Source organism: Anabrus simplex, chromosome 11, assembly GCF_040414725.1.
Source record: "Anabrus simplex isolate iqAnaSimp1 chromosome 11, ASM4041472v1, whole genome shotgun sequence".
Classification (NCBI taxonomy): Eukaryota; Metazoa; Arthropoda; class Insecta; order Orthoptera; family Tettigoniidae; genus Anabrus; species Anabrus simplex.
The window spans coordinates 25,686,915-25,714,792 of record NC_090275.1 but is presented as its reverse complement, the minus strand read 5'-3'; the positions used below and the strand labels follow the sequence as shown (position 1 = coordinate 25,714,792).

General features: G+C 36.7%; 1 protein-coding gene across 5 annotated transcripts in view; it reads right to left on the bottom strand.

Annotated features, from left to right (window-relative positions):
• Positions 1–8,869: 8,869 nt before the first annotated feature.
• LOC136883358 (glycogen synthase kinase-3 beta) overlaps positions 8,870–27,878 on the bottom strand; it is a 480,420-nt gene continuing 461,411 nt past the window's right edge. For all 5 annotated transcript variants that reach the window (XM_067155618.2, XM_067155620.2, XM_067155619.2 and 2 more), the window contains one exon: positions 8,870–14,879. In XM_067155618.2, coding sequence (XP_067011719.1) covers positions 14,671–14,879 — 209 coding nt within the window. In that variant the 3' untranslated portion in view covers positions 8,870–14,670. The remainder of the gene's footprint in view (positions 14,880–27,878) is intronic.

Below are 27,878 nucleotides of genomic sequence, written 5' to 3'. Positions count from 1 at the left end.
CCAAACCATAAGAATCAGTTTAAGAGGGTCACATAACATGTGTACGTAACATATGACACTGACACAAGCCTGGAATGAAATATCTGGCAATGAGGAACGTACGAATTTGGAAAACACAGAGACGAAATAACAATAAGGGACAGAGAAGGGAACTTCCTACGTAAATCCTTAATGGCTGGCAACTAGGTATTACTTAATTGATAGCCAGTGTCCCTGTTGAAATTGTTAGGATTTCTACATATTTCCACAGCTTCCCGTATAATCCTGGACCTGTAGCGTCTAGTGTGGGTAAGAGCTTGAGTATCTTGGAACATGACGTCATGACCCAATGATAGAGCATGCTCAGCAATTGCCGATTTGTCTGGCTGGTTGAGACGAATATTACGTTCATATTCCTTGATACGGGTACCAATGGACCGGCATGTTTGGCCGATGTATATCTTACCGCAAGTACAGGGAATTTCGTACACCCCAGGATGTAAAAGTTGGGACAATTTGTCCTTGGTTTTACTCAGACTGTGAGCAATTTTAGTGGCAGTGTCAAACACGGTTTTTATACTGTGTTTGCGGAAGACCTTGGCTATTCAATCTGTGGTGTTGTGAACATAAGGCAAGTAGGCAGTTCCCTTCACTTCTTCCTTCTGTGAGCTTTGCTTGGTCATTTCTCTGAGATGCAGGGCTCTATGAATCTGCAAATCGCTGTAACCATTACCCTTGAATGTGACTTTGAGTGTGTCCATCTCCACCTGGATATTTGATGGCTCACAAATTTGTCTTGCCCTCTTCGCAAGTGAGAATGCCTTGTTTTTGTGCTGGATGGTGGTGAGAATCTGCATGAAGAAAGAGATTTGTGTGGGTAGGCTTACGATAGACGGTATGTCCTAAGGAGCTGTCCGGTTTCTTTCTTATCAGAACATCCAAGAAAGGAAGGCATCCATCCGACTCCATCTTCAAAGTGAATTTAATTGAAGGATGTTGCTGGTTTAGAAATACTGTAGATGAAGTTTCTCAGGACCTTCTGTCCAGACCACAAATGAATCATCAACATACCTCCACCATATCATAGGTTTGACGGGCGCCAAATCAATAGCCTCCTCCTCAAAATGCCCCATAAAGAAATCAGCCACTATGGGCGAAAATGGACTTCCCATTGCCACTCAGTCTGTATGTTTGTATAAATTCCCGCCCCACAAGAAATAGCTGGCAGTCATGCAGTGGTAAAATAGCTTAGTAATGTCTTCAGGGAACAGGTGTTTAATGAGAGACATGACTGAGTCAATCGGCACTTTAGTGAACAAGGATTCCACATCGAAACTCACCAAAAGTGCATTGGGTTGAAGGGTTATGGTTGACAGCTTGTTGACGAAATACCAAGAGTCCCTGACGTATGATTCAGTATATGTGTGGCTGAAGCAATTTGCTTAGGTATTTAGCCAGAGCATACATAGGAGACCCTATCGCACTAACAATAGGTATGAGGGGAACATCTTTTTTTTTATGGATCTTAGGCAGTCCATATAATCTAGGTGGCACTGCATCCCCCGGGGACAGATGTTTAGCCTCCTCTTTTGGAATTGAAGATTGCCTTAAGAGCTTCACGGTGGCATTGGACATATGAGTGGATGAGTGGTGCGGTCATGTGAGCTCAGTCTGTTAACAGGCTCCGACAATATAGCCGAGATCTTATTGTTATACTCGTCAGTGTCCATAACCACTGTCGCATTCCCCTTATCAGCTGAGAGAATGGTCAGTTCAAAATCATCTGTAAGTTCCTTCAGAGCTCTCCTTTCGCCTCTTGTTAAATTGGATGCAGGTACAACAGCGGACCTTATGAGTCTCACACATTTCTGTCTTAACTCCTCAGCCTCATTCGTAGGTAGTTTGTGGATGGGTGCCTCAATGGAAGTAATTAACCCCTGGGGTGTACGAAATTCCCTGTACTTGCGGTAAGGTATACATCGGGGAAACATGCCGGTCCATTGGTACCCGTATCAAGGAACATGAACATAATATCCGCCTCAACCGGCCAGACAAATCGGCAATAGCTGAGCACGCTCTATCGTCGTGTCATGTCATGTTCCAAGATGCTCGAGCTCTTACCCACACTAGATGCTACAAGTCCAGGATTATATGGGAAGCTGTGGAAATATGTAGAAATCCTAACAATTTCAACAGGGACACTGGCTATCAATTAAGTAATACCTGATTGCCAGCCATGAAGGATTTACATAGGTAGTTCCCTTTCCTGTTGTTATTTCGTCTCTGTGTTTTCCAAATTCGTATGTTCCTCATCGCCAGATGTTTCATTCCAGGCTTGTGTCAATGTCATACACCTGTCAATGTCATGTTATGTACACATGTTATGTGACCCTCTTAGACTGATTCTGATGGTTCGGTCACCTTCCGCTTCTGCCATGTCCAGGGAGCCATCTGGTGATGAATGAACGTACCATTTCCACTTCTGTTGTCTAAATTTCAAAAAGTCATTGTTTAAGAAGCCTTTCTCATGGACAGTCAAGATTTTCTTCTGATGACGCAGAGCACAGTTCCTTGCGAAACGTAAAGAATTTCACCTTATTTTCATGACACGGCATAAGCCCAAAAAGCCTTTACAGTGTCATGTCTACAACAATAGGATGAATTCAGATTGGAATGTATGTTGATTGTTCACGGGTTATGTTACAGCGAAAGGAACCACTATATCACCAAGGACTGACCAACTAATCAATTAAGCAGTTGCACATTTAGCAGGCTCCTGCACCTGCTGATAGAGCTGGATGACAGAACACCTGATGTAAAAAAGTAGTAGTTTCTAACATGACCAAGTGCAATAATTCTTGAACATGTTAGTACACTGGATTACAAATAAAGGAATATGGAATTGACTCTGTGAGGAGACAATAGAATGACTAAAAGAATAGACAGGTTGGTAGGACAAATCTCAAAACATTCGGGACATGTTTAATTAGTTCCAGAGCGATGCCATTCAAGGCCTGTTAAAAAAACAACTGAACTTCGAAAATTCCAAGCAAATGTAACGTCTTACAGTTGTATTCCTCCTATGTAAATAGCTATTTGCTGTGCATTTCTGAAACAACATTAGCTATGCTCAGCAGCTGTTAGTTTGTGACTTTGTTGAGTATGGGTTTTGATTATCGAGACACACACAGTGGTTCGGAATTCTTTTTGTCCAGACCAAAGAAAGTGTGGCAAGTCAGGTTGGAAGTTAAAGAGTTGTTGACAGTCTTCTTTTAAAATAAAAAAAAAAATAAAAAAAAAATATCAATGGTGGCGGTAACTCTGAATTCCTACACAGAAGTCAAACTTCTGAGATTATCTCCAAGAGTTGAGATGCTTACAAGAAAAATGTCTTGAGAAAAGACTGGACTTGAGAAGAAACAACTCCTGGAGCCTCAACCATGACAATGCGCCAGCTAAAGCACTGCTGACTTGTGAATTTTTTTATGAACACAAACCTAACTGTGCTTCCCCCATACACCCTATTCACCTGACCAAGCCCTGGCAGAATTTTCTATTCCCCAAATTGAAATTCACCCTGAAAGGACGATTATTTTATTCAAGATCAAACTGAGATTGTAGTGCTATCATGTAGGCTGCTACCTAGGCTGCAGGCAAGCTCCACCACCACCACCACCACCACCACCACAAGTTATTTTCAAAATTTAGTTACTTTGAAGCTCAAACCTCCTAAATTTGAGGTGGGTCTGGCTATATAACACTAGCCAGCAGCAATATCATCATCATCATCATCATCATCTTCCAGCTCCAGTTTCCTGGGTGTGGTGTGTTAGTAGCAACATTCAGAATAATTGCTGCATTGCCTCATATGGACAAGCTGTCTTATCACTTGTAAAACTAAAAACAAAATACCGTGAGTGCTTGGATAAGTTTTTCATTTTTGGGGCTTTGAATGCAATTAAAATGAATGGAGACATTTGGAATACTAAAGTACGTAAGACACATGATGTTCACGCACCTGCACTAGTGATAAGATGCTGTGAACAGATACCCGTCAACACAAAGATTAAGATGTATAAATAATATTAATCTTTTTCTGTTTGGCTTGTGTCAACTCTAATGTTTAATGTGCAAGTCGGGTGAAACAAATTGAATGTTTGAATCAACGTTTTTATCGGCAGCTTAGAACAGAAAGCAATTATGTTGCTCAGCAAGCCCAGTGCTAGTGGAAGTTATAGATCCAGTGGAGTACAGCAGTATTATACCAAAGCTAAGAAAATTGAGTAAAGTGACTTTAAAAATATGCATTTGATGAAAACTGCAGACATGTTAACTTTTCTAGGTGCTAAAGCTTATACGTTGAAGCTTGGATTCACAACTAAGTATTTATTTATTTTCCACCTAGTCGATACAATGAATTGCCTAAGGCAATTTAATGGTTAAAAGTGGTACATGTTTCGTATATTATCAATATCTTCAGCCACATAACACTGTTTAGATGAAAAATACATAAATATACGAAACATGTACCACTTTTAACCATTAAATTGCCTTAGGCAATTCACTGTATCGACTAGGTGGAAAATAAATAAATACTTAGCTGTGAATCTATTGAAGTGCGATACGGACCATGAAGCTAATTTTATGTAACGCTGAAGCTTGTTCGGTAAGTGTGCCAAAATAGGGTGCGAAAAACCATGAAAAGCACAATGCCAAGAAACTATTCATCTTGCCTTGAAAGCATTTAAATTCAAAATTCAAATTCCTAGATGGGTGACACATTTAAATGATTTCGAAAACGGTGCAGCATCAAGCACAATTTTTGAATTCTGTGATAAAAGCGAATTCTCGACAACCTATAAATTGGTCAAAGAAAAAAGGTTGCTTGGAGCGGTTGTTTCCTCCACTGAATGGCTAATGAAATAGCTGGGATTCCGATACAGATAAACCCATGATGGATGAAAATTCCTCACTGAATGAAGTGAATAGCTGTGGCAAGTTTGAAATTCCTGCAAACAATGCACTCCATCACGGAATCAGGTGACACTATACTTTACTTATATGAAACAGATCAATCAAAACCATACCGTGAAATATGTTTGCCTGGACTCTGCTAGGAATGGGTGACAAAGTGCCTATAGGGAAATGGAAGGAGGTGATGGGGGAAGGGAGAGACACAGACTGTCATGTAGGATCGGCCAAAACAAGTTTAATATCCAAGAGCAAGTGGATGTTCACATAAAAGAAACAAGAGTGGATATTATCATGAAGAAATGATGCTAGTATTGTTTTGAGAGTGGTTTCTGAACAGTCTTATAAATTATTTTTTCGACTGAGCGCCATAGCTGCAGTCGCTTACGTGTGGCCAGTATCCAGTATTCGCGAGATAGTGGGTTCGAACCCCACTGTCGGCAGCCCTGAAGATGGTTTCTGTTGTTTCCCATTTTCACACCAGGCAAATCTCGGGGCTGTACCTCAATGAAGGCCATGGCCACTTCCTTCCCATTCCTAGCCCTTTCCTGTCCCATCGTCGCCGTAAGACCTAACTGTGTCACGGCGATGTAAAGCAACTTGCAAAAAAGACCAGTATAATTAAAGCCTTTGGGTGTGGTGAGCCCATCGTAGTAATAGCCTATGTGAAGCAACAAAGTGGAACTGAACATGAATACTAGAGTGTACCCCATATCCTGTGTCTCCAAGGTGCTAGAGGAAGTAGTAGTAATAGAAGTAGAAATAATATATATTGTATTGGAAAAATACACCGTATGACTGTGTTCAACAGATCAGATTATCCTATACCTCCACATGAAAACATAACAAGCAATGACAACAATACATAGGCATTAATTTCTCTCCCCTGGAAACAAAACTTGAGCTTTCATAAAAAGCAGAGAGTTTCAATGGAAGTGAGAATGTATATATATATATATATATATATATATATATATATATACATACATACATACATACATACATACATACATGAACTCTATCAACAGGCCAATGTAAGGGGGCCATGAAGTTGTAAGACTCCTGCCTTATCATGGCTTGTGCTGTATAATGCAATAAAACTTGTCTGTACACAGATAAAAGATAAATCGCTAAGAAATACACAACTTGCAAAATTTCAGACGGTGAAAATTTGTTAATATTAAAAATAACAACGTGACAAGAAAAATCTGGATTGTTGTGTGAAACAAGCAGAGAAATTGCAAGAACGATTTTGCTACAGAAACAGAGCAGAAATTTTGGAACTTTCATTATCAACTTACAAAAGTGACAGCGAAACTGATTTTTATGAAGATGGTGATGGCGACTAGGATGAGGATACACCACTAACTGGACCCCAGAAATAGGAAATAATTACGCAAAAGGTGATGTCATGATGTCATCCGTTGAGTTGAATCCAACCATCGGCGATTCTATGAATTAGCGCTCTCCTAGGTGTCCTGTTCCATACTGCCTCCTTTAGTTGTTCCAGGGTGAGGGTTGTGTTTGTTTTAATGGTGTCTGACCAACGAGTCCTCCGGCGACCTTGACTTCTTGTACCGCTGATCATTCTTAGCACGATTGCTTTTTCCAATGCATCTGATCGCATAACGTGGCCAAAGTAAGCTACTTTCAGCTTCATAATCTTACCAACCAATGACATACGGGTCTTGATGCGCTCTAAAACTGCCTTATTGGTGATTTTTGCAGTCCATGGTATTCATAAGATTCTTTGCCCACACCAGAGTTCAAAAGCATCGATCTTCCTTTTGTTTGCCTGTTTCAGCGTCCAGCTCTCACATCCATACATGAACAGCGGGAATATAACTGCATTGACTAATCTGTACTTGGTAGCCAATTGATATCTCTGCTCTTCCAGATTGGGGACATAGTCATCATAGCGATACATCCAAGCGAAATCCATCTTTTGATATCAGGACTGCAATCTCCACTTTGACTGATTTTGGCTCCTAAGATCAAATCCCGCACACTCTCTGTCTCTTCCCCATTTATCTTTACACAAACTATGACGCTCATCCATAGTCATAACTTTGGTCTTTTTAATATTGAGATAGAGGCCCATTTTTTCACTTTGAACATTGAGGCGGGAAATTAAAAGCTTTAGATCTTCTTCCGTTTCTGCCAGCAAGGTTGTATCATCAGCATATCTCAAATTGTTTATAGTTCTTCCTCCAATCTTCAGTTCATCTAAATTTAACTTCCCCACAATTATTTCTGCATACAGATTGAAAAGGAATGGTGAAAGAATGCAGCCTTGATGGACACCTTTTTCAATTTTAAACCGCTCAGTGTCGCCATATGGAGTGCGAACTGTACCTCTTGTTCTGTATAAAGTGAACATATCAACTGAGTCAGATGTAAGGGTACCCCCAACTCCAGTATGGCTTCCCATAGTCTGTCGACACAGTCAATAAAACACACGTAGACTGTTTTCTGGTATTCACGTGCTTTCTCCATGATCCACTGCAGATTAGCAATATGATTGCAGGTGCCACGACCTTAACGGAAACCAGCTTGAATATCAGGTAACAGCTTCAAGGATGGGTGCAAGACGTTTCTGTATGATTTTTAGAAGAACTTTACTAGCGTGTGGAATCGAAGCTACAGTATGATAATAGAGCAGTCGCTGACATCTCCTTTCTTAGGCAATGGGATAAAGATTGATCTTTTCCATTCCCTTGGCCAGGTGGTAGTTTTCCATATCTTCTGGCACAAAGCAGTGATAGCTGCCAAAGGGACAGGCTTTAGCAGTTCAGCAGGGATACAATCGAAACCAGGAACTTTATTATCTGGTAACTGTTTCAGTGCCAAAGGTACATTCTTCAAATCTATTATTCACAGTATCGGATGAGTTGTTATAATAAATATTCATCATCATCATCATCATCCATTTCCCTCGTCGGCTGTAACTCGATCCAAGTATATATATAATTTCTTCCTGCATGAAGTGAGCAGTTCAACTCAGTTAATGGATGTGTTTGTGATGACTAAACAGACCAATCTTGGCATAAAACATATGCTCACACAAATCACACTGAATGGATGCAGGAGGGCGGGGTTGTAATTGAATATTTGTATCATGTATAGATACATTTGAAGTTTTGGTAGCCATTAGTTTCTGAAAAGACCGAGCTCGATAGCTGCAGTAGTTTAAGTGCGGCCAGTATCCAGTATTCGGGAGATAGTAGGTTCGAACCCCACTATTGGCAGCCCTGAAAATGGTCTTCCGTGGTTTCCCATTTTCACACCAGGCAAATGCTGGGGCTGTACCTTAATTCAGGCCACGGCCGCTTCCTTCCCACTCCTAGCCCTTCCTTGTCCCATCGTCGCCATAAGACCTATCTGTGTCGGTGCGACGTAAAGCAACTAGAAAAAAAAAAGTTTCTGAAAAGCACCAATGAGATAACAGAACATATTTTTTGAGTAAATATTTATCAAAACAAAAGAAACACCGACTAAGCCAGATTGGTTCTGTCATGTATGCTGGCTATGTAATGAGATGCTGTGCTTGCACACTACTGCCATTGGCACTTGCGAGATGTTGAGAGACTTGAGCGCAACTTAAGTTTCTGAACAAGCCTCATGGTAACGATGGTATGAGGAAAATAAAACACTACTAGTCAGAGATGAGAATCATAGATGAAATGGAGACTACAGTCCACAGACTGATGACCCAAAAAATACTTGAACAGCAAAATGTTAGGAAAGGTAAAAATTTTGTGTGGTGGAAGGGGCATGAACTGTAGATGAGTAAATAAGGTTTCTACACACAAAACTCATGTAACTGCATATTCTTGAAAAAAAAAAAAAAAAAAAAAAAAAAAAAAAAAAAAAAAAAAAAAAAAAAAAAAAGAGAGAGAGAGAAAACCAATAGACTGTGTACAATTTGTATCTCATCTGTTTATGTACATACAATTATTATCATGTAACAATACAATACAATCAATAAAAACATCATTTCTCAGAATAATGTATTACATCAAACCTGGAGACCAGGGGAGTATGAACTATATGGTATGTAGTTTGACGATAACAGCTCTTTTATTGATTTATTTCATCATCATATAGTTCCCAAATTCAACAAAAAAATCTCTTTTCATCAACATATAGACATTTTTTTCTCACAATGTTCTCACCGATTTCCTACAAGCAGTTCATACATACAAGAAATCTCGAGTGACAATTTAATCACTTCATGCGGTGACAAGTTCATTTTCAGAATTAAAACCAAGTACACAAGATTCTAAAAAATACTGTACATTACCCCAATGGAGAAATAAATGGTTTATTTATCTTCCAGAACAGTTTTTCTTCATTAAGAGGGGAAAATATTTAAACAAATAGTGACAGTATGATTAAGATCAGTATTATAAATATATAAACAGTGATGATGGACCATTTGAGAAATCATTTCATTATTTTGTGTTGGTTCCTTTTTATATAATCTGTTCACATTTTTAAAACTTTTTTTTTGGTGGAGTACTAACTCATTACATTACTGTAATATATTTATACAATGAAGAAACAAGAAAAAATTCTTTAGTTATCTATACAAGCATTGAATTGAGGTGTAATATCTCTCATTTTTCTACATCTGCATTATAATTGTGGCTATTTTTTGTTTATTTAATTTTTTATTTTTTCTATTAGCACGAAAAAACACACTTGTGGATAGTCTCTCCTATAGGGAGATAATTCCTAGTTTTAAATACATCATTAAATGTTAGCAGTCTCTATGACAAGCAGGAGAGCTGAGCTTTTTTGATTCTGTTTCAGAACGGTGTTATTAAACCACACAGCAGTATCGCCACATCCAAGGTATAACAACAAGTACGAAGGAATTAATAGGATGATCAATCGAGAGGGAGGAAAGAAAGAGAGAAAGAATAACAGGAAGAAAAGAGAGAAAAAATACAACTCAATGCACAATTTTGAAAATAAAATTTCAAACTGTTTTTCCCCCCCAATAAAAATATTGATCCCCAGCTGTTCTTCATGCATTTTTTTTTTTTAGAAAGGTAATAAAAGAGTTGCAAATCAATCCTTCCTCTCAGGTACACAGTAGAAGTTCGTTATACAATGCATACGGATATGTCATAGCAGCATATGAGTATATAATCTTTTCTCTAATGGAAGTTCTATACATCCAAGATGAACACTGAATATTACATTACCATGTACAGAATAAAATCAAGGAAATGTATCATCACATTTATGCATATCACCCCCTTCTCCCCAATAAGGTATAATATAGAACAAAACAACAGAGATTTCAAATTTTAATATTCTTACCATTTAGCTTGCATATTTATGGCAGTCTGATGTTAACAGGGAATCTAATTTTTATAAAATAGTAACATTATACAGTGAACATGCTCCATCTAAATGAAGAAAATAAAGTTCTACCAAAACAGTCTGACAGTTATGAAAAGTTCAAGAAGCAACAACTTTAAGGAACTCTCATGAAAGGATATAATTGATCATCCTGAAAGAGATGAAAGCAAATGCAATAGCAATATCCTGACGTGCCTATCTGAGGATCACAATATTTATACATCCAGATGCTTCGAAGCAGAACTTCTATGGTCTTCAGTTCAGTTTTTAATAACAATAGTAAAGAGAAAGTTTTCCCAGTTGTGAAGAGATTCTATATGACTTAACAAGTTGGCCTGAGAGGTGAAAATGAAGAAACTATCTTGAGAGTTCTTTGAAGATCAATAACACCACTGATAAATAACTTTTGACCCCTACTTTCAACAAGGTGAGCTACAAACGGCTATATTCTCCATTTTATTATTCATTCTAAGCAAGAACGGTTTCCAAGAAGAATACAATTCTGGAGAAGTATATAGTTTGTCAACAAAATATTCACTGCTCCAAAACTGAGTAAGAGTATCACATAATCCTACTCCTAGCGATGAAATATTCCAGTAATGCTAGCATAATAACAAAGCCCTATAACAATTTGAAACCAGTTGTTCAATGGAAAGAGCAGAAAAATGTCATTGGGTGTAGCAGAAGTGTTGTGCTTTGAAAAACAATATTCCTATGAAATTAACACTGTACACAACTGTGGTGTTTACCATCAAGGAAGAGGCATATACAAACAGTCCACTTGGGAAATATTGCTAGAGGAAATCCACAGGCATATTCCATACCATTTTTTACTGAAAAATGGAACACAACATTTTTGCTCAACCAGGAGAACAACTGGTATTTCCAATATTCCAATAAGATCAGTAGCCAAGAAATAAGACTGAGTGACTTAAGAAGTAGGATTTGTTTTGTCTCTGACCAATAACAATTTTATAAGAAAAAAAAAAAAGTTGAGTATCTGAAGAAAAAATAAACTCAATCATCGGGCTTCCTGCTAGAAACAGTTTCCATGGAAATAGAGAAAATGATAATTTATCTCTCTTGGCTTCACCATCAGCATAGCGAATTGTGCTACACAAATGCTAGAAATGGTATTTAACTTGATCTGATGGGAATGTAGGTGTTCACTTCTCTTACCATCCACTTTAAAATATAAACGTTACATGGCAAATTATTCCAATAATTAATTCCATACCTGAGGGAAGACAAAATCTACTTGGTCACTAACCAACTGTTAGAAATTTATTTAGTTTTATATCCTTGCTCTAAAAAGCTGCAATAAGATTAACAAATTTGGTTGGTGTAGATGTAAACATTCATAGTTCAATTAAAACATTATCTCCTTCTTTGATCATGTGTGTAAAGTATCTGTTATTTCATTACTGAATTTTATACAGTACACCATTTGACATGTACAGTATATAATTTATTCAATTATTTTAATTAATCCTAATGCAGTATTATTTAATTATCAGCACCTAGTTATATTTTCATCAACACACACACATGCACAAAAATAAGCTACCCGTTACATGTTTGTTGGGTTTAATGGGTTTAGTCACCGCCGTCCCTTGGGCTGTGTCAAAAGTGTCTATGTTTAGTGAATAGTTTAAACTTCACTGAACTACATAGTGTCTAGAAAAAAAGCTCCATACTGAATAACTAACACCAAATCTATTCTGCAGGGAACATATATGTAACTTCTGAAAGCTTCCTGTCAGACAAGGTAATTTCGCTTATGTGAAGTTATGAGAAACAATAATGTGTGAACATGCAAATCCTCATTAGTACCAACTGAAGTTTCACAACACACAAGGAGGAGTACAATGTCTTTCAACCCTAATTTCTTATGAAATATCAGGCGTTAAAGCTCTGAATAACATAATTATAAAATGTTTCAATGAGTAAAAACACTTGGAAGTGTGAAGGTTCCTTGTTAGAAGAACAATTTATTTGAACACCATCAGATTGGGAAAGAAATTTTACAGGAAAATTGTCATATTTCCTCACATCAAACACCTAGTATCATTGTCTAAACTTCATTTTAAAGAACCTAGACGCACATCTCATGTAAGATATTTTTAGAAACTTTCTAGACTAATAGTAACCTCCCAACTCACACTGTTTTTTTTTTTTTTGTTAATTAGCACAAACAGAAAATTCATACTTTCAGAAAATAATTTAATTAATTTGAGACATTTCAAATTATACAAAATTCAGAAAATATTGAAATTTACTAAGAGTCATATTTATTGAAGAGGGGGCAGGGATGCAGAAGTCAAATGGACCCTCTCAGAAAATTATAAAAATTGTTGCACGGTTCATTTTAGAAATTTTCAGAAACAGAAATGTAGTTAGAACACTACATCTGAAGAGAAAAATATGATGAGAATTTAGCTGATTCCTACAATGATTTTTTGCATAATAAGAAAATATTGCACAGTAATTTTTGGAAATAAGATGAATATATACCCTATGCAACTTAAGCACTGAATGAAGTTTAAAATAATTGTTTTTATTAAATGTAGTTACTGTATATATTTTTCTATTAGTCTATCTAGTTCATGATAAGCAGATATATAGAACATATTCTGAAAATATTTTTCATAAACAGGTTAATTATTTTTGCACAACAATGTGGGTTATACAAGTAAATAAGATACACATATAATTAAAAAGGCCCTGCAGAGTTTAAAAAACTGGCACAGATGATGGATGTGACTCAAAATAGAAGTGAACTATCTTTTTCCTCCTTTGTTTTCGCTACTGCCCATAATGTTAACTACAAACGTCACAAAGTCAGCAAATTACTTTCTTTGGAACCAGAACAGTTCCACTATCATCATAACTATACAAAGCTCAAAGATCATTAGAAATTTTCAAACTTTACTGCAACTTACCACATCCATATTCATGGTATAACGACCTTCTACTGCAATTGAAAATAGATCAGATTTCTCAGGAAATGGTATTATAGGATACAACTTAGTTCTCGGTTTTATTCACAGGAGTTCATCATTAAGAATACAAAGAGAAGGGATTAAAAGTAAAAAAACAGCCATTCTAAAACAACTTCTATATTAAAAAATCTCTTTAGAATAAAACAAAAAATTGCACTATTCAAAGCTGTTTCCACTTCCTAATCCCACCTCAGACCATTTCTAAGACATTATATCCTCCCCACCCTTTCTGCAAAAGTAAAAGAATGGACAAATTCACTTTTCTTTAATATCTTTTAAAACAGGCATAATGTTCTTTTAAAAGCAGCATATTTAAAAACTCAATATTACAACCAAACTATCCTCACTTTGTAACTCATTCAAAAATACTACTCAGTAGCATTAAAAATAATAATTATTATAATAACCCTGAAACAAAAGATCACAGACAGTTTCATAGTGGGAGAAACTGTAAGAATCTTTTCAAAAGACTGAGAGTAAAACGGAAATGGAGAGTGAGTATGTGTGAGATAGAAAAGGATAGTAAACACACACACACTTTGCAACTTAACGGTACTAGTAAGATATACATACAAGAAGGAAAAAAAATTCAGAAGCTGTACAGCATGTTCATCATACTATAGACAAATTTATGTTCGACTGCTACATTAGGAAAGATTTTTATACCTTTCTTCTCTTGTTTTTATTCATCTTTCAATATAAACAAGATTCAAAGCAAATGTGAGAGGAATTCATGTACACAGAGTCCTTTCAGCTCATTTTGAAACATCCTTCAAATTCCCCTCTCATAAATAGGATAGTTAAGTCCCCTTTGTGTTTTTATGCAATATATTAATATATTTTTTTTTTTGCCAAGAAATAAGAAAATGTTATTAGAACATTACTTTTTGTTTTGTTTCCCCCCAATAACTTTGCTCATGGTTCCTATACACAGGTGTTTCACAGGTGGAGGAGAGGGGGAAGCTTCCGATGCCAATCTCAAGTTGTGTTGTTCATCCACGTCGCAAGAATTACAGTGGAGGACTTCCTTTCATTAAGAGTAGGACTGTCCATCTCAAGCAGTCGCTTCTTAATATCTCTCTGTTTAGATGAAAGCTCAATGGGAGGGACTGAAGAGGAATTTTCTCTCTCTTTTTTCTTACATTTCAGTAACGATGCTTCCCTATTTCTTCATACATAATATACACAGCTTCATCCCCCTTGTCTTACACCTTGGATTATGACGACTCCCTTTAGCCGACGTTCTTGCTATTTGCTTCTAGCGAAGCGACCTGCCTTCTTCCCCACCCTCCCCCGCACGTGTCCTCTGCGGATCTCCTCCGACTCTAGGCTAGAGCGGTGGCACTCAGGCCATGCCTGAGGAGGCTGCTGCGGCACCACCCACGGTGTTCGGCGATCCAGCTTCCACTGCTGACATCGAGTTACTGTCTACGGTAGACGAACTACCTGGGTTGCTGCCCGCTACACCGCCGCTAACGCCCTCTGCCGCACTGCTAGCGTCCTGAGCGTGGCGTGGAAGCAGCACCGAGTTGAGAGCTGGCTGAATGCTAAGCTCTAAAAACAGAACAAATCCCATTAAAATACAGTCAAAAATAACTATACAATACATATCTTCAATTATCATATTAATCAAGGCACTTTCTTTAATAATTTAAAGACATCCAAGAACCAGCTTCTTGATACTATTGACTTAACAATGTTAACCCTACACGAGCCAATGCTAAATTCTGTGCAAGATGAAAATCTTGAATATCTTAGTGCTTCAGAAAATCTTTTACAAATTGGTAAATATTAATCAGAAATACACAAACTCAGTTTCATCGAGGATTTCCTCATACTATCCACATATACAGTACTGTAAATGTTTCATCGACAAATAGCAAAAAAAAAAGAGATGATTTTTTAGGCTGATCTCAATTCTGGCACCACAGGATTGTAGTCACGAGTTACTTTTAGCAATCCCTAGCACTTGTAAGGTTAAAGATTGCTTTTTTTTAGTCTCTTTGTCAAGAGTGTCACGAACACACGTTTAAAATGCACTTCTTAAGATACATACCGAAACTGCTAAAATCTAACACAGAAATGATGTTCACAAATTAGATCAGTAAACCAAGTCAATGTACTCTGTTACAGGCAATAAATGGCAGTGTCAAGCCATTTCATTATTCTGTTTAAAACGTTTAATAAACTGTCACCCATAAAAAGTGGTTAATCATGCAACCCTTTTACTCGGGGCATACTTTCAAATTAGCAAGTCTGTTATACAGCGTGGCCCAAAAGTCAGTTTCCCCAAAGAGAAAAGTAATATGATGCATGATACTTTACAGCTAGGCAAATCTGTATTTCTCACAAGATATAGTACAAATGTATCAGTGGTCTACACCAGTTTTGCTGACTTTAGTGACAATGTATTTTCCTCTGTTGCAGATTCTTGTATTAATAAGTGTTCGTTGGATTGATCATTAAGCACCGTTCTGCACCATCATATCAGCTTTGTTTCATGAAACAGAGAGGTTATATGTTTTCCTGTATTGCTTAAAAATTCAGCTTTGTGTATTTTTCTTTGTTATAAGATTCCTGTTTTTTTTTTAAAGTTTTTTTTTTAAGGCTGCCATTTGTAGAAAGTGTAAAAATGAGCCAGCAATTATGGCTAGTTTTACAACTCCAAAACAAAGGACAAATATAAATAGTTTGAGTTCAGAGCTTATTATGCATATTTTAGGGCAAATGTTGGACATTGCATAAAGTGTGTCAAATACGTGATGAAAACCTCAGACAATGGACTACGGGACAGAGCAAAAGCCACAGTTTCGGAGTTCCAATGGCGTGGTGGGAATAGCAAGATCATGCGGAAGACAGCTACTTTTGTATGGTTGAAATGATGGGGGAGGCTCTAATAATAGGAAGTCAAAACATTCTATTCAGTCAGCTGTAAGACCTGTACCACACAGTGATTGTGTTCCTATCCTTATTTTCCAAACATTTTCAACTTTCAGTTCCAGTGATGAATCTAGCATCCCTACAAAACCAGACAGTGACGACTATGACTTTGTGCTGTATGATGGAACGCATTCTGCGTAAGTCATTCACTCAAGGTGAATTAAATGACTAAAATATTTCGAGATGAACAACTTGTGCACTGCATTGATGAAGGACTCATTGAAGCTATGAGATGAGAGTACCTAGCAGAGGAATAGAGGCTGTTTTTTGACAGCTCCAAGAGAAGTTTTAAAGTGTGTGTTACCGAGCAAGAAACTGTGCGGTTAGGGTCGTGCAGCTGTGAGCTTGCATTCGGGAGATATTGGGTTCGAACCTCACTGTCGGCAGCCCTGAAGATGGTTTTCTGTGGTTTCCCATTTTCACACCAGGCAAATGCTGGGGCCGTACCTTAAATAAGCCCACGGCTGCTTCCTTCCCACTCCTAGCCCTTTCCTATCTCATCATCGCCATAAGACCTATCTGTGTCGGTGTGACATTAAGCAACTTGTAAAAAGAAGGTGTGTGGTGTTGATGATAATACTACAATGTTGTTTGTGTTTTGTTTTTACGTCCCACAACTTTAAAAAATTTTTTTTTTTACAGTTTTCGGAAAATAGGTGGTGCTGAATTTAGTCCCACAGGAGCTCTTTTACGAGCTGGTAAATCTACAGACATGAGGCTGACGTATTTGAGCACTTTCAGATACCACCAGACTGATCCAGGATCGAACCTGCCAAGTTGGGGACAGGTGTGTTCTTGAATAATGGCAACAAATTAGCATCTATTCCTAATGGCCATTCAGTGAAAATGAAAGAAACCTACAGAACAATGAGAATACTTCTTCATAAGATAAAATACACTGATCACTGCTGGACTGTTTGTGGTGAACTAAAGGTAATATCGATAAGGCTGTGTCAACAAGGAGGGTACATAAAATATCTGTGTTACATGTGTCTATGGGACAGCCGCACAAAGAAAGAACACTGGATAAGAAAAGAATGGACTGCCGGGGGGGAAGTTTCAAGTTGGCAACAAGGATATTAAGCATGAGCCTCTTCTTAATCGTAATAAAATATTATTATCCCCTCTGCGTGTGAGGTTAGACTTGATGAAGCAGTCTGAAGGCTCTGCATAAATATGGTGCTTGCTTCAACTATATCTGCTCGATATTTCCATCACTGACATATCAGAAGTTGAAAGCTGGTAAATTTGATGGCCCTCAAATAAGGCCTCTTAATGAAAGAGAGAGAAATTTTGGAAAGCAAGAACCCCTTGGAGAAAGATGCTTTTTATAATGTTGTAAGAAACTTTGTTGGCAACATAAGGGCAGACAACTACAAAGTTCTAGTTGAAACTTTGTGACAGCATATCAGAGATTAGGAGTAAACATGGGTGTCAAGGTGCATTTTCTACACAGCCACTTGAATGCCTTTCACTCAAATCTTGATGTTATAGGTCCAGAGCAGGGCGAATGTTCTATTGTTCTATCAAGATATAAAGACAAACATGAAGCAAAGATATCAAGGCAGATCTTACACAAGCATGATAGCAGACTACTGTTGGTGATTGCAGCATGATATCCCTAATTCCAATTACTCCAGAAAATCAAAGCAGCGAAAGTTCTTTCATAATTAGTGTTTTTTAACTTTCTGTATATTTTGCAAATTTAATTACAAATCCCTGTTAACATAACACTATAAATAAATCATCATTTAACTTATTTTGCCTGAAGAAATTTTAGTGCTACTTAATAGTATGCTGCTACAAGTCATGAAAATGATAAATATCTGTGCGTTTTCTTTTTACAATGGTGACAATGGGACAGGAAAAGGCTAGAAGTGGGAAGGAAGTGGCCGTGGCCATAATTAAGGTACTGCCCCAGCATTTGCCTGGTGTGAAAATGAGAATCCACAGAAAACCATCTTCAGGGCTGCCGACAGTGGGGTTCGAACCCACTATCTCCCGGATGCAAGCACATAGCTGCGCAGACCTAACCGCATGGCCAACTCGCCCGGTTAAGTGAATTTTGTGAAAAATTATGATGTGATGGGCTATTTCTGACTGCATATTTGTAATCAGCAACCTAAAATTCGATAAAATCTGTTAAAACATCCTACTGAATAAACAAAAACATTTCTTATGTAGACCAACATTTTCAATACAATCCATGCAATGAATATATGAAGATTGACAAATATAACCTTTGTTTTTGTTTAATTCATCAAAAGCAAATTTGAATTTGTCTGAACGCATTCAAATCTTGTAGTTTTACCCGCATAAACAGCATCCTTAATAATGCCTCATACAGTGAAATTCTATGGTGTGAGATTGCAAGAGCAAGGTGGCCAATTTAACGTCCAGCAGTGCCCAATCCATTCAGGGAAGTGTTTATTTAACAAACCAAACACGGATATCACGAAGTGCACCGGGACACTGTCTTATAACCAGACAACGGGTGGAACATTGCCATATATTGTGTTGTTGGCAAGCTCTGGCAACACACTATCTTGTAACATCTCCAGATAGGCCTCTCCCATTGCAGTTCTTGCAAAAAAGTGTGGCCCAATCAAACCAGTCTCACTGATCCCATTGCAAGCATGGAATCAAGAAACACAAGAGTTCTTTTAAGGATAATCTTGCATGATTTTTCCACCCAATACACACAGTTATGACTGTTCACACAGCCATTCAATGTGAGATAAGTTCATTCCATCCATAGTATAGATTTAGCAAAATTCACATCAGCTTCACAGTGAATTGAAAATAATTCACAAAATACCAGTCATCTGTCCTAATCATCCTCATACAGAGTATGCAGCAATAGTAGATGGAACAGTTTAAAGTTTTGTACTTGTTCTTGGTATTTGCAGTTCAACTAACATTTTTTTGCATGGATTTCTTCGGACTCTTCACAACAGCTTGCGCAACAATTTTCATGTTCTGTTCTTATTATAAGCTATACATTTCATTTTTGTTCCATATTGAAGTGCAATTATAAGAAATAAATACAATATGTGTTGTTATTTACTTGATATTTATGTATTGAATAGGTGTACCCTCTTGTCAAGTCATTTCTTATATGTTCTGTTCTGTCAGGGCAGAACATGGACCTTCCGACCGTGGAGTATCAGCAACATTACCAATGATTTCAAACCGAGCAAGTTATAATTTATAAGTATATGTATTATTTTTAAGATTGATATAGGCTGATGATGCCGTAAGGAGGGTGAAACATGTACCTTTGACTTTTATGTATTATGTATAAAAAATATTTGATCATATGAAATAGTGGATCATATTGTATTGTATTGAACAGGTGGACTTATAATATTGTAGTAATACTTGAGACATACGTCAACTTCAATACGGAACCAAAATGAGAATAGTTACTTGTAAAAAGGCTTCCACTATCCGTAACCTCGGCACATGGTGGAGTAGAGGCGTTACCTCTACGCCTGGCCGTCTTTGACCCCAGGAATTAACCTGGTACTCATTTTTGGTATACGCTGAGTGAACCTCATGGCCATGTGCACTTCCAGAAGAAGAAATCTTGTTTCTTAAATTTTTGACTTCCAGATGGGGAGTCAAATTTGCATCCTTCTAAGTGAACAGAGCACACCTTTATCGCCTTGGCCAGGCAGCCCTTTTACATGCTAGCACACACCAAGAGTCAACAAGAACAATATAAATACGTCCAACAACACAAAGTGAAGAAAGGAGCTTTGATGCTAATCATATAACACAAGATATGTTAAAATCAAGCAACAGGTAATGACACTGACAAAATCAAATAACAAAGATCAAGGGAAGCACGTCGTAAGAATAAAGATCGATCTATAATTTTACACATCCTATTAAATTTTATGGCAAATACTATTTTTAACATGAACTGCAAGTACTGCATATAGATCGATGAAGTTCCACATCTAATACCGAACAACAACCTTGATTTCAACATAAGTGTTCATATTACTTCAAGAAACCTATACCATTATACCATCAATGATAACATGTCATAACATAATCACAGAAGTACAATACGCCGCATGAATTTAATTGTGCTTCAATATGTTTTATTCATCTAGCTATAGGTTTTAATGTGGAACAGTGGACGTTATAATTTAAGAACATTGTATATTTAACATACATCATCCATGTACATAACAGTAATATTAATTTTTAATTCTCATATCATTCAACATAGATGATTGCTTAAGCTAGTACAAAGAACATACATAAATTGACAATGTTTTACCCATACTATGTGACATTCTTACAGTGACGTTTTAATTACACCTTATGTTGGTCAGCTGAGGATGACCTTCACAAGGTCGAAACCAGTACTGGAAAATAATAACATATAAATAAAGTATTGATTAGGTGGAAGCTTAAAAAACTTCATATTTGTGAATATCAAAATGAATATGGAAATGAAACTTCATAGATTATGATATTTGTCATGAATGTTAAGAGGACATGAGGTAGAACGTCTCAATTTCTTCTCAGCCTCTGATCAGCTCATTTCTGCTTCTGAGCTTCATCAGCAGAGCAGGCTTCATCTTGGTCATCCTGTTGCACCACAGACTCTCCAGAACTCTCACAGGCTTTCACCTCAAAGTGACATGGAGGGCTGTGATAAATGCTTAGGGAGGGCATGCACAAGAAAATCGAACTGAATGACTGGCTATTCCCACTTTGTTTTTGACACTGACCGGATTTTTAAGTTTATCTTATAAAAATGAATGAGAATCAAATTAAGTGTTGTAGTGTAATTTATCTGTGAAGAAATAGGTATATCTGACAGCATTGCTAGTTGTCAATTATAGTTGTGTGCAGCACATGGCATATATTAAAAAACGTGCTCCGCTAATTCTTTTCGACAGTGTACATATTGATATTTTTCTCATATGAATCGCTTGATGTTGAAAGGAGACTTATGACAATCTCTCAATTTTACAGGAGAAGGAAAAACAGCCTCGGTGGTGGAAAATGTTGATCTATGTTTTACACTTCTGTCAGTGCATGAAGCCTGTACTAATGTACTGCACGAAAATACAAAATGCAATTCATTGATTATGAAAAAAATACTTTTTTTTATTATTGCAGAAGTCCTCTTGATACATCAATCGATACCTTAAAGCACAGAAGTGCCAAGTCCAGATTTCTTAAATTGTGGGAAATGCAAAACCAAAATTTCGATATCAAGTGAGGTATTATTCTTTGGTGGTACTGACTTTTTAGGTCTAATCATCTCTCGGAAGTATTTTTTCTAATCAGTATATGTTAGAAATTTGAATACATTATTTCTAAATGTGATTATTTGTGCTGATGTCAGGACATGGCACAATTGAGCACTAGTTAATGCAGTTTTATTGGACATAGGAGAAATTACTGTCTTTTCTTGTAAAATTATAAACCAGGCCAGAAATTCAATAGAAGATACATTTATTCATCTAAATTTAAGAATATATACATTATGGAACGTAGGATTATTACTAAATTGAATTTTTTCAGTAAAATCAAATCAAAATCCAACTTCTCCTACATTAGAAACAACTGTGTTATGGAACCATTTTTGCATAAGGTGAATACAGGTGCTATTTTCATGCATCGCAGCAAGAGGAATTGAATTTTGCACTGATTTTCAATCCAAAGGGGTATTTGCTATCCTCTAGTCCTCTTCATTTACTCATCCATTCTTACGGCTGCCCAAACAGCTTCGTCATGAACTCCCTTTGCCGAAGGTAACCTGTTGTAAAACTCCTTATATTCAGCTGCTATGAATTCTGTTTTTAACATAGTCAACAAATTTCTCCTTTTCTGAAGTGATATAGGTAGCAGCTGTCTGTATTTTGGTTGAAGAGTGATTCCATCCCATTTAATACTCTTAGGATTAACCTGCATTCACAGAAATTCGTCCTTCACAGAATACTTAAACTTAACCGAGTTGCTACCTTGTGTAAAGTGAAACCAATTTATGTGTGACCAATTGATATTTTCGTGCTTGGAATCTTTTTTTCTGCTGTGTATTATGCATTTTGTCAATGAATCTAAATCGTAAATGCTGCTGTAGTCCCGTTGGTGTACAATGTAAGGGTGTGGTTTCTTTCTGGCCATTTCCATGACAATTTTGTACTCATAAGGAGTATAAATGCTTTTGTTTTCTCACCCTTTCAATTTTGGCATGAATGGAATAGGCCTCTAGGTAACTGTGGCCACTTTCCATAAATTTTAGATCCAGCATTTTCAGATTGGGGTGTAACCTTGTATTCATTGCGTATAGTAGAGCAGATGCCATGTTTTGGTTCCTGTTCTGCCCACCACACGCGTCTGCACACAGAATTAGATGCTCAACTTCAGCACTGCCTTTTTTTCCTGTTGGTCTCATCCCACAAAAAACAAGTTCCATTTTGCAATGAGTCAAACTGTGAAATTATAAAGAGAGAGCTTCCTTTTATAATAAATTTAGCAATCACCTGCAAAAGGGATTTGAAGTGTGGCCTGAAGATCAAAACTTCCACATACTAATTTTGGGTTATCAACTGCACTTTTAGTATCTTCATCTTTCATTTCCCGAATTTCAAGTTTATGAGTAATGTGGTCTATATAGTCCTGATTGGTTGTAGTGGTTTTAGTGCGTTCTGCCTCTTTACACTTGGAGCACTGGTCCTTTTTGGGAATAAAAATTGCTAACGGTGATTCAAATTGTTTGAAAATAGATCTAAACACACATTCTGACAGTGACTTAAACAACAAGAAGAACAAAACAACACAATCAAATGCGCACTTGAAATCTCAAAGAACTGAAGTCTCTTGGAATTGGAATTTCTGTGCTCTTACAAACAAAGCACGCGTGGAGATGGCATTTTTTAATTTTGTGAATTTATATAGTTTTTGCCATAGATTTGCACAAGGAATTTGAATGCACTTCAAGCAGCTTCCCACAAGGTTTCCTACAGTACCGATACGTCAAAATCACAAAAAATTGGACTTGGCACAATTGTGCATTAAGGAATCGAAATGGAGTGAATTTTGGAACATTGAATGCCAACTTCCAAACTTCCACATTAAACCCACAAATAATAATAATAATAATAATAATAATAATAATAATAATAATAATAATAATAATAATAATAATAATAATAATAATAATAATAATAATGTTATTTGCTTTACGTCCCACTAACTACTTTTAAGGTCTTTGGAGACGCCGAGGTGCCGGAATTTAGCACTGAAACTTACAAAGAAAGGAGAGATAACACTGGTCATGGGTGATTTCAACTCAAAGATTGGCCTCGGTGCTAAAGGTGATATTGTGGTCTTGGTGAACGAAACACAAGGGGAGACAGATTGGTGCAGTTTTGCACAGAACATGAAGTTTTCATTTCTAATACCTTTTTCAAACTTCACCCTAGGAGGCTATACACATGGACTTCACCAGCAGATAATGAAGAAAAGACTGTCAGAAATCAGATCGATTTTATTTTAGTGAAACAAGAGCTGAAGAAATTCGTGAAATCAGTAAAAACCTATCCTGGTGCCGACATTAACAGTGACCACAACCCACTAGTAATAGACTTTAAAATGCAACGCTTTAGAAACGCTACAAGGTGTGCTAAAACATCAAGATGCATAGACATTAGAAAATTGGCCAGTTCTGATGTCAGAACTAGTGTTGGTGCTGCTCTGGAAGAAAAGATGGAAGCAATAAAAGAGTCTCAACATATAGAAGTAGAATCCACATGGAACTCTATAAGAGATAGCATAACTCAAGTCCAGGAAAATAACATAGGATACGTCAACAGCAGCAAAAAGCAAAACTGGATGACTGATGAAATCCTGGAGCTTATGAATGAAAGGGGGAAATATAAAGGTAAAGACCCTGTTAAATACAAAAATCTACACAAAGAGATACGTAGAAAAAGCAGAGAAGCAAAGGAATCCTGGATGTCTGACAAATGCAAGGAAATCGAGGAACTTCAGGAGAAGCATGATCACTTTAACCTATATAAAAAGGTGAAAGAGCTGAGTGGTCTACAAAAGAAGTGATGCGGACAAATATTAAGGAACACAAACAATGAGATTATTTTAGGAGTTGAAGAAAAACTTAAAAGATGGAAGGAATACGTAGAATATATCTTCAATGATGACAGAGATGATCCTCCACCACCTGACGAAAGAATCAATGAAGCCAGTCCTGAAATAACAAAGAGTGAAGTATTGAATGCCATTAAACTTCAGAAGAATGGTAAAGCCACTGGTTCAGACAGAATTTACGCCGAAGTTGTTAAAGTTATAGCTGAACAGGACTCAACCGGCCTCAGTCTACAAACATCGTTGTTCAACATCATCTATACATCAGGAAAAATACCTTCTGACTGGCTGAGATCAACTTTCATACCAATACCGAAGAAGCAGAACTCCTCCCAGTGTGATGATTACCGTATGATTGATTAGTTTGATGTCCCATGTCCTCAAAATATTTCTGCAAATCATACACACCCGGATTTACAAGAAATGTGAATCTTATATGGATCAGACCCAGTTTGGCTTCCGAAATGGGGTCGGCACACGTGAAGCACTCTTCTCCTTAAATGTACTAGTACAGAGGTGCAGGGACATGAATGTATATACTTGTTTTATTGACTACAAAAAAGCCTTCGACTCTGTGAAACATGAAAAGATGATAGAGATATTATGATCGACTGGTATTGACCAATTTAAAGATAAAAATTTCATTGTTCCGTATTGAAATTATTGATGTTAAAAATTAAATAACTGGAAAGGAGGTTCAACCTATTCAATACTCAAAAGAAAGAAACGTAGCAATCACATTTCTATTTGAATGGGACCGGTTTCGACCTTAGTCTAGGTCATCATCAGCCATAAAAAACATGTAAAATGTTTAAGAATGTTGTAGGTCAGTTTTTCACTCTGTTAGGCACAAAGACACGACATCACATTATGTTCTGCACAAAGTCACAACATTAACAATCAACTTGCGAAGATCAAAAAGGCTTGAATTCGCAGACGAACAGATCTGTAGAAGAAAGCCGCCAGCTCCCGGTGACCACGCGGCACACCCAAGGTCACGCGCTGCGGCCAAACACCAAAGTAGAGTGGGGAACGTTTCGAAGGTCCAGAACCTGTCACGGCTGCGGGAAGCCAAGTACGTATATAAAAATATACGATGCCAATCAGTATAACCGAATGAGCACCCGCACTCCAGCTAAGATCTTGGTAAACAGTTGACTTGAAAAAACAATTGTAGAGAGAAGAAAAAAATGTAGTAAAAAGCGCAATATCGGAAAACAAATGAAAACTTATATGCACAGTGCGCTATTTTAAAAAAAAAAAAAAAAAAAAATTTTAGGTTATGATTGAAGTAGTCGAAGTTGGCGCAAGACAAAAATTTTTGAAAGAGGAGAATAAATTAAACGAGGAAGAGTGATAGTGAAATAAGAGAAAGAATAAAAGAAATTGAGGTTAGATGGTAACGAGGAAAGATAAGATAGGGAAATGAAGGAGGGGTAGTTTAAGGTGGGTTAGGAGGGTGGGTTATCGGAGGTAGAAAATGTGGGTGGGAACTATGTAAGACATGGAAAATAGAATTGGGGTTTTGGAATTTGGAATTTTTGAGAAGAAGAATTAGGAAGTCAAAAAGGATATTGGGTTTTTCAGAAATGTCGTTTAAATTGAAATTAGGGTTGAAGTACTGGTCAAGGTGGATAAAGCAATTTTCAGTAATGTTTAAGAGGGGGCCTTTGTTAATGATTTTAAGTATGTTTATGTCATTGTCAATACTGGTGAAACTATGTTTGGAGTCTTGTATGTGCTGTCCTATGGCAGAGAATCTGTTGTATTTAATGGCGTTGACATGTTCAGAGTACCTGATATTGAAGTTGCGGCCAGTTTGTCCGACGTAGGAGGAACTGCAGTTGTTGCATTTAAATCTGTATACACCAGAATTAGAAAAGGCATTAGACTTATTTAGAGATTTAGAGTTGTGTAAGATATCAAGACTTCTATTGTTAGTTCTAAAAGAAATTTTCATATTATGTTTTTTAAAGATATTAGTTATTTTATAAGCATCCTGAGTAAAAGTGAAGGTGGAAAAAGCAGTTGGTTTTATTATGTCTTTAGATAAAGTGGTTTTTGGACGGTGTTTGAATTTGTTGATGATGCGGTTAATGAAGGAGTTGTTAAAGCCATTAAATTTAGCAATGTTGCGGATGGTGTTTAATTCATTATTTAAATCTTTTTTGGACATAGGGGTGTTGAAGGCACGAAAAATTAAGCTGTTATAAGTAGCACGTTTATGAGCTTGGGGGTGCGAAGAATCTTGTCTTATTGTAGTTGCTGTTTGGGTTGGTTTTCTGAAAATTTTGTAAGATAAAGAAGAAGGATGTCTAGTAATAGTTAGGTCTAGAAAATTAAGAGTTTGGTTGTGTTCTGATTCGAGGGTGAATTTAATGTTAGAGTCTAAGTTGTTGAGATGAAGAAGTGTAGAGGCTGCGTTGGTTGATTCCTCATTTAATATTACCAATGTGTCGTCGACATATCTCGCCCAAAAGAGGATGTTGGAGAAATTATTATTATTATTAATTCTTGTGTTTTCTAAGAAGTCGAGGTAAATTTCAGCAAGAATGCCAGAAGCAGGTGAGCCCATAGCCAAGCCATCTTGTTGATAAATGGTGTTGTCAAAGGTAAAATAATTATTGTTGAGAACTAATTTTAAAATAGACATGAAGTCTTGAATTTCAAGTTTACTTAGGTTACTGAATTTGTTTAGGTTGTTGTTTATAATGGGGAATAATTTTGGAATTGGAATACTAGGGTACATGTTGACAATGTCAAAAGAATGGAGAGAAAAATTTGGTTGGATTTCAAAATTTTTTAATTTGTTGATTAGATCAGAAGTGTTTTTGATAGATTTGTTGGATAAAAATCGATAATTTTTTAGTAAAAATGTTTGGATGAATTTAGAAGTGTTGTATAGGGGACTGGGTCTGTAATTGATAATTGGACGGATAGGAATGTTAGTTTTGTGAATTTTAGGGAGGGCTTTGGCAGTGGGTAGTCCAGGGTTCATGTTTATTAGTTTAGTTTTTTCTTGATCTGTGAGGAGAAAGGAAACATTTTTTAAAGTATGTTTGAGTAGGCGTTGGATTTTTGTGGTTGGGTCTTTTTTTATTATAGAAAAAGAAGGGTCACTGAAAAAGTTTTTGGTTTTATCTAAGTAGTCAGTTTTATCCATTATGACAGTAGTGTTGCCTTTATCAGATTTGGTGATAATGAGATTATTGTCATTGATTTTCTTTTTAAGATCTGAAATGGTTTTATTATCTTTAATTAAATTATTATTATTATTATTATTAATAAGAGAAGTGTTTTTGTTATTGTTAATGAAGATTTTTTCAAGTTTCCTTTTTACTTCATATCTGATTTCATCTTGTTCATCTGTTGGCATTTTGTTAATGGCTATTTCAGATTCAATAATTAAATTGGTGGCTACATTGAAAGTGTTAAGATTGGGCCAATTGTGTTTGAAGCCCTTCGAAAGGATTGAGT